Source organism: Mastigoproctus giganteus, chromosome 10, assembly GCF_048544385.1.
Source record: "Mastigoproctus giganteus isolate SK-2022 chromosome 10, ASM4854438v1, whole genome shotgun sequence".
In the NCBI taxonomy this organism is placed as follows: Eukaryota; Metazoa; Arthropoda; class Arachnida; order Uropygi; family Thelyphonidae; genus Mastigoproctus; species Mastigoproctus giganteus.
Window position 1 is genome coordinate 64,157,390 of NC_143584.1, and position 8,287 is coordinate 64,165,676.

The 8,287-nt window shown below is 39.0% G+C and overlaps 1 protein-coding gene across 1 annotated transcript; it reads left to right on the forward strand.

Moving 5' to 3' along the window:
* Positions 1-5,912: 5,912 nt before the first annotated feature.
* LOC150079057 (forkhead box protein C2-like) lies at positions 5,913-7,938 on the forward strand. Its single transcript, XM_090382770.1, has one exon. The coding sequence runs from the start codon at positions 5,984-5,986 to the stop codon at positions 7,676-7,678; it is 1,695 nt and encodes a 564-aa protein (XP_090238896.1). The 5' UTR covers positions 5,913-5,983; the 3' UTR covers positions 7,679-7,938.
* Positions 7,939-8,287: the final 349 nt, after the last annotated feature.

An 8,287-nucleotide genomic window follows, 5' to 3' on the forward strand; every position in this document is an offset into this window, starting at 1 on the left:
ACGGCTATTATTATTTCTAGTAGTAGTAATAATACAACTTTGTTAATCGTCCACAAATTTTACATCAATAAGGACGACTTGTCAGCAAGTTTTTTTTTTTTTCAATTTTTTCATTATAGTTCTTCAGCTTATTTCAAGTATTTCATGTTTGAAATACTTTTCCTACAAACCATAAAAACTAGGGGAAAAGAAAAGTACAAGTATCTGTCATTCCTTAGAGGGTTATAACGTCAGCTGAAGAACACATAAACGAACCACGTTAATTGTCTTCCTTATAAATCAGGAATCTTATGGCTAACAATTTCACCTGTGAAACTGGATAATTAGATTTTAAAGTCCAAAATTAGCATGGCAAAAAAAAAAAAAAAAAACTACTCTTACCATATTTGTTTAGTGAAGATGTTTTGTTTCAGGAAAATTATTTTGGATTTACCAAGTTACATCCAATATTTCTTTCTGACATTCTTCTCTTTAATTAGTGTTAGGTTTTTAACAAAACTATTAATTTTTAACTTTTGATCAGGTAGTTTGATCTCATGTTTCAATAAAACAACTCTTCTTTTGTTTATGTTATTCCATTTTTCTACATCAGGTAGGTGTTTCAGTATTCTTTGTAGTAAAGATTTGATAAGCTTCAACTCTGATGTTATCAGAGTTAATGATAACTGTGATGTATGTATGCTTTTAATATACGGGCTCATATATTAAAAGCATAATTTAGCTCAGAGTCTACGAGTTCAAATAAATATCTATCTTTTATAGTTATAGAAAAAGTATTTCTGATGTGATAAAAGACATAAAAATATGTAATCTACTAATTAAATTGTTAATGTGCCTATTCCAAGGCAGTGCGCGGTCTGTCTGTAATCCTAAATATTTCTGATGTGATACTACTTCAGCTAATTCGCAAGAACAATGACTCTTTATATCTGATTCCAGACAAGCACGTGTACTCTGATCAGAGGAGTAACTTGGATAAGACGATGAATTGATTTTAATAACTTTGTTTTTGTACTGATAACTAATTTATTATTATGTATCCAGTTTGTGTCTTAGTGTAAGTTAGTTATCATCTGTGTAAGATTTTTGCCTATTATGTTATCAATATTGTATTATATGCATATTAATGAAGAGCTTCAGTGATGACTTTAACGACACTTTTTTTTTTATTACAAAATAGATGTCGCTTAAATAAATATTAAATGATACTGGCTGTGACTGCGACCCCTGAGTAACGCCCGTTTTAATCCCGTGTTTCCTTCTATTTGTTCCTTCAGTTTTCTATTATTTAAATAACTAATCAGTTATTATTAAAAGAGGGAAATCAGTTAATCAATAAATTAACTGGTTTCCTCCTTTAGCTCAACTCTGGATAACGTTTTATTTAATATTAATAAATAATATATTATTATTATTAATTACAAAACTATTATTATACTTTATCGGAAATTTAAAAACATGCATACACCTTAAGATAATAGAAAACTCTTTACAAACGAAGTTACAACTATTAATTTATAGAAAGAGAGGCATTTTCAAAGGTTCCGAGTACCGGATCTCCACTTCAATAAAGATAACCTGCCTGACAGAAAGGTGACCAAAGCAACAGGGGGAGATTATGATCACAAACTGAATAAATAAATGCTATTCTACTAAAAACTCGGTGGAGTAGAATTAAATTTATTATTTATTTATTCAGGAGAGTAGTATTAAATTAACTAAACCTCAGTAATTTCTCCGTGCTATAAAATATGGTCAGATTAATTGAACTTGCGATGTCATTTAGCACTTCGTAATTGCAATGTTTACCATTATTAATATTTTTATTTTTTGTATCTATGCATTATTTAAATTTGAGTGCCTCTATTGTACCTGAATGGTAAACGCTTTTGAGTTGACCGCCCTGATTCGAGTACATCTGCTGATAAATGCGGCAGATGGACTCGAAATAGGGCGGTCAACTCAAAATTAACCGTATCAAAATAATTAGCTATAGATTCCCTAACCTATGTGATTGTGAGCACAGACTCTATTTTATTTTTCCCCATAACATATGACCACTTGGTTTTTCATCATTTCGTCCTGAGCCGACCCTCATTACGATTCAGCCTGCTACGTATGATTATATTTATGGACACACCACCACGTACCAGTACAAACACGAACATACATGGCAAGATGTAATTCTATAACAGCTTGTCGAAATAACCTGATTATTATTATTACCTTGAACGTTATGCTAAAATGTATTAAGTTTGCATTTTTTAACCTATTTTTCTAGAGTTTAGCTGTTGTGAGATTATCGTTTTCATCATTTGTTCAAGAAGCCACCAGAGCATCACCCGTTTAAATTCTGCATTGGTACAGCTCACCGTAGCAAGAACAGACCACATTCGCCCTACTTAACCTACTTATTTTATTCAGGTATGTCGATTATTTGGTTGTGCTTTCGATTGATTATGCTATTAATTAATTTTTGATGATTAAGCATTTTTCCGTTAAGCATATTGCTTATTGATAAAATAAGCAGCAATATGCTTAACGGAAAAGTAGAAACATTCGGAGTAGAACAGAGATGGTGAACTTTCCGGCCGGCGTACTTTTTGTATAACAATTTTCGCGTCCTATAAAGGGGGAAAAAACTATGTACTGTATATCAAATTATTTATAACATAAAAAATAAATAATCATTATTTATATTATAAAAAGTAAGAGTCCTTGAAAATTTTAAATGAGAACTTTGTTGCTTAATAATTTTGCTCACAAATTATGTACAAAGTAAAAACATTTGGGTGTCTTGGTTCGCCCTCTCTAGACTAAAACATTTAACTGTGAGTCATCTTTTATTTGTTAGATCTAACTGCAAAAAACTGTTGTTCAGTAGACCTGATAGATTTGCTGCTTTTAGCCTCGTCCATAGTTTTAATGTTTGAAATTATGCCTCCTAATGGTCAGAATAAAGATGTCCGCTTTGAAACTACATATAAGTGGTATTGGTGAAGCTGCTTGTTGCTAATTTAAAATTTATTCTGTTTTATTTGACGATGCTTCTGAAAAGGATCGGGCATGAGGAGTGCTTAAATGAACCAAATTCTGATTTCTATGATTATAATGACCCTTTTTATACAGTTATCAAGCAAATTCGCTGATTTGCAATAATCCCTCCTAATAAAAGTTTAAAAGTCGCAATAAAGGCAACAATGAAACAGATAATATCAAACAGGGAACAGACTTTAGCTGTTTTGAACACTGTTATAATAGAAATGATAAAATTGCTTAAGTATTCCTTACAGACTGTTATCAGCGCTTAGAATTTTAAAAACGTCAGCAGCCTTTCTCTTTCCAGATAAAAATGCGAACGTTTCTTCTTCTTCTCTTCTTTTCTTTTACCTAAATATCATGAAGTATTTAGACGATTCGTTTCTTTCGATCAGTGCATCCCAGTGATTTTTTTTTTTTTGTTCCTTTAATTACATAGCTGGAAAAACTAAGGATATTTATTATTAAATTAATATTCCCAAGATCTTTGAATATTGAATTTCTTTTATAAATATTATCTTAGCTTCTTTTAAGAAGAATGGAGAACAAATGTTCTTATCTCTAATGGAAAAGAAATAATGGATAAAATAATCAACCTAATTACCTCAAAAAAAAAAAAAAAGTGGCCACAAATAATATGTTATAATTAACGCATTTAGGTTTCAGGTAAGTTTCAGGCAATACTGCACGCCATAACTGTATATTTATGAATGTGAAATATCACTTTTTATATAGGCTAGAAGAAATCCATTAGTTTTTATAAGCACTGTGCGACAAAAGAATAGTTTCAGCTCTGGATATTAAAAGATAAAAAGGTTCGCACATTAAATGCAAAAGGTAAGTTCAGTGGCTTCACACATTAAATGCAAAAGGTAAGTTCAGTGGCTTTACACAGCTGTTGTGTGCACTTATTAGCATTTTCATGCAGTCAGATGCGAAGCTTTCCGGCAGCTGCTCGATCTTGACAGTCTGACTCATAAGAAGTGATTTGAATCTTGTGCATTAGTTCGTTGGTAGCCACAAACAGAGAGATTATCTGCAGGGCCTTCATCACAGCGAGGAGAGTTAAGCTATCGAGACATAAACGAACAGCGAATGAAAACTATTTTGTAGAACTGTATTTTTTTCCAACTCGTATTTAGGTCATTTATTTATTTTATCTGTGTATTACATATAAACTGACACTACCTTAGAGTGAATATCATTATGTATGTTCCTTGTACAGTTATTAATCTATTTTTTACTCTTCTAATAAGCCTACTTTACTTATTTTATTTGCATAAAATTTACACGCTAACAACCCATTATCTTTCTTCACACATCTAGCTACTTTCAATGCAGCTGTTTCAAATAAACTTAGAACTTAGATCATCACAGCATATGTTGTATCCTTATTAAACTGCTTTTTCGGTTTACAGTTCTTCTTGTTTCTTTGCATTACTTCTGTAATTTTTAAAAACTTAAAAGTTTTAGTTCTAAATCATTTTAGTTTATAACTTAAAATTTATTGAATTAAACTCTGCCAAAATTTTTATCCGTTTTCAGTCCTTAGAAAGGCCTTTGAACCTTAGAGTACACAAAATTCATTTCCTGGCTCTGAGCTTCCTTGAAGACCAGGTGTGATTACACTCTTCACCCTCCTCTTGCTCATTGTATCATCATAAACATCCTGAGCCGCTTTTCTTAGATCTACTAATGTAGATCTAGGAAAAATCCGGTATCTTGAGTCCCTCATCTTCTTTTTCTACAACTTGCTTGCTTAAATTAAGCTTATATTGAACGGATTAACTAAGTAGAGCGTGTTTGCAGGGAACATTCTTTCTGGAGCATTCATTTGCTCGTTCCTTTAACTTTAATTATATTAATTATTAATCCAAATATTTTTTTCTTTCTCCCATCTTTTGCTTTGGTTCTCTGTTTTCTGATCGCTGCCATATGCCACTTAGGTTCAGTACATCAATTTCTAATTCTAAATTTTGCTAGCGTCTTTAATTTTTCTTGTAATCTCCATTTTCTGAGACATAAGCTCACGGTTATGACGATGAATTATAGTCGATTTAGTGTGTAGTTTGTGTGTGTCACTGTTTAAACCATCCATTTGCCTATACAGTACTCAAAATTGGCAAAAGCTACTGCAATTTGCAGTCAGTATTCTTTCATGTGGGAATAATATGCTGATCTTTGCGTATTTCGTAGTTAATATATTGTGTGGTTTCACGATCGACCAAATTGCGCTGTTAAAAGTCTCGTAACCTAATCATGTGGACGAACGAACGGAGTTGCAAGTAGCGTACGATGACGTCACAGGTGGATCACTCATTCTCGAAGTCTTTCTTGCGATGGTGGGAGATGACCTAAACGATGGCAATCACTATCACCTGCCACATATCGCTTCTTCCACCCGCTTTACCCTTATGTGGCTGGTCGGGATTGGAAGAGACGGGCAAACGCTTTCCGTCAATTAATTTTGCTGCTCGTCACCCGTCCTTCGTTTGAACGAGTCTCTGTACTTTGCCGCGTCGCAGATCTTGTGGCTGCCGTTTGACTGCTCTAGCAGTAGCAAATTCCTGATTGGTTGACGTGTGACCGGGGGTGGGGTTGGGTGGAGGCTGGCATACATGGACGCCTGAAGTACGGCCATTCAAAACCATCTGAAACGTGCTTGCTACAGGCGCGCGCTCTTGTGTTAGGCCTACGGTTTCCTTGAAGCTGAGGAGAAGCAGTTGTACCCAAAACACAGTAAAGTGTGCCAATGCCTATGGACGGAACAGCCGACCAGCGTTTGGTAGCGTGCCAGGTTCTACCCCCATAACTTCGACTGTGACAGCATCGCGGCAGAAAGGGGGTCTTGGCCGCACCCAGACCTCCCGAAGGTGGCTTACTTTCCCAGCGTTCAGGCTTCGAGTGCTGCTTCTGGGACTTTTTCGCTGTTAGGGTTAGCACAATGCACCCGCTATACGGAGAACACCACAGTTACTACCGCTACGGAGGCTACTCCGGCATGGGAATGAGTTCGGTGGCAGCTACAAACAGCGTCGTACCCAGTACGTACGCCCCACAACAGCACTCCGTAAGTCACCGATACAGCAGCAGGGGCGTGGTACGACATTCGCCCTACGCACCACCTTACAACCCACCACCGCCACCCCAACCTCCGCAGGCCGCCAAGGACATGGTAAAACCTCCGTATAGCTACATCGCCCTCATCACCATGGCGATCCAGAACTCCCCCGAGAAGAAGGTGACCTTAAACGGCATCTACCAGTTCATCATGGACCGTTTCCCTTTCTATCGGGAGAACAAGCAAGGCTGGCAGAACAGCATCCGACACAATCTCTCCTTGAACGACTGCTTTGTGAAGATTGCACGCGACGACAAGAAACCCGGCAAAGGAAGTTATTGGACCCTGGATCCGGAGAGCGAGAACATGTTCGAGAACGGCAGCTACCTGCGAAGGAGGCGGAGGTTCAAGAAAAAGGACGCACTGCGTGATAAGGAAGAGGCACTAAAAAAACAACAGCACACTCCGCAGCGGGAAGACGGAAAGGAAAATACTGCGGGAGGCTGCAAAGAAGGTAGCCAGGCGGAACAGGCTGCACTCGGTAATCTCGCAATCAAAACAAACGCTGCCGCTAACAACAACAACACCAGCGATAGTACCATCGCTGTGCCAACCCGCAGTCCGCATTCGCCGACGGCGGCTGCTGTGTCGGATGTCGGCATCTCTTGCAGTACCGTGACACCCAAAGTAGAACCAGTGGATGATGAGCCGACCTTCGAATCGTGGATGCAGCGAGTCGCCGATTGCAAGTACGACAAAAAGTCGAGTCCAGCGGCAGCATCTCTTGCACCTAGTCTCGTGACGGCAACACCCGTTACCTCACCCACATTATTGAGTCCCACCTTAGGTGAAAGCACGCTGGACACTGCTGCAATGACCAGCTTCTCCGTGGACATTCTCGTCAATCCGCGACAGTCGCCAAGTATGGTTATCATGTCGGAAGTTAACAACCCCCCGAACAGGAATTCACTGGGGTCCGGCTGTTCTGACAGCGGTCTGACCTCAGCCGCTGTCACCTACGGTCGGCCCGCAACAGGCATGTACTCGTGTGGTGGTTTGCCACTGACCAACTGTTCCGGTTCCCCCTCTGCTATGAACTACCACTGTGACACTTCTTCGGGACTTTATTCTTCTGATCGTGGGCCAAGCCTGGGTTCGACCCTGGACGAACTGAACGGATCTGCGGGACTGGGTGCAGGTCACTCCTCCAACTCCTATCTAGGGAGCCACGGATCGTCTGTACTTAGCTTGACAGGATCGCCCACTCAGTCATACATGGTCGGCAGATACACTAGTGCACCTACAGCCGTGACCTCCTGGTTCACCCTTCCGGCCACCACCGACCCGACAGTGACCTTCAGCTGTGCCCTGAACTCGGACTCCTTGACCACTTCGAACGGCTACCCGGCGGTGAGGGAGATGTTCGAATCTCAGCGACTGCTATCCACGTCTCCCGTTGTGTCGGCTACAGGGGCAAACCCAAGTTGCCAGATGAACTTCGCTGTAGGTAGTGAGACGTACCAGCATCGGACATCCTCCACCGTTCCTGTATATGGCTACGACTGTGCGAGGTTCTGACTGCCTTGGGTAAGAGGACTCTTTCATCTCTTCGCTGTACCATAATGTGACTTGTAATGTTTATATTGTGACCTCGGACTGCGTCGATCAGTGTGACTCTCCATGCTATCGTCACCGTTTAGTTACTATAAGGCCAACAGGGTACACAGGACCTGTGTTTCCAGCATGACAATACTTGTGTTCACTGTTGTAGACGCGCTGTCCTTTAATTTATTCTCACTCCTAAAAGTCCCAGTCAATGTGAACCCGACGGTGTCTGCTGTACCGATCATGTAGCATAAATAACCATAGAAATGTATAAATTACCACTCTAAATACAGTTTGTAAACAAAGCTGAGTTCGCTTCTCGTATTTTCTCTTTACCTGCTGACTCTACGTCTTTCAGCTAACCATTCCAATTCACTTTACAATGATGCTAGTTAAACTCGCAATGAACACTGCTGATGATGTTAACGAGCAGCTTTGGTAGATCGCTGTTCCTTTTGAAAAAAGTCAGAACAAAGTATTCATTGTTATTAAAATGAGCTCAGCATTTTCATGATTACCACAAAATATACGCATTACCGAATTCTGTTCGTATTTAATAGCCACGAGCAATAGAAACAGCAC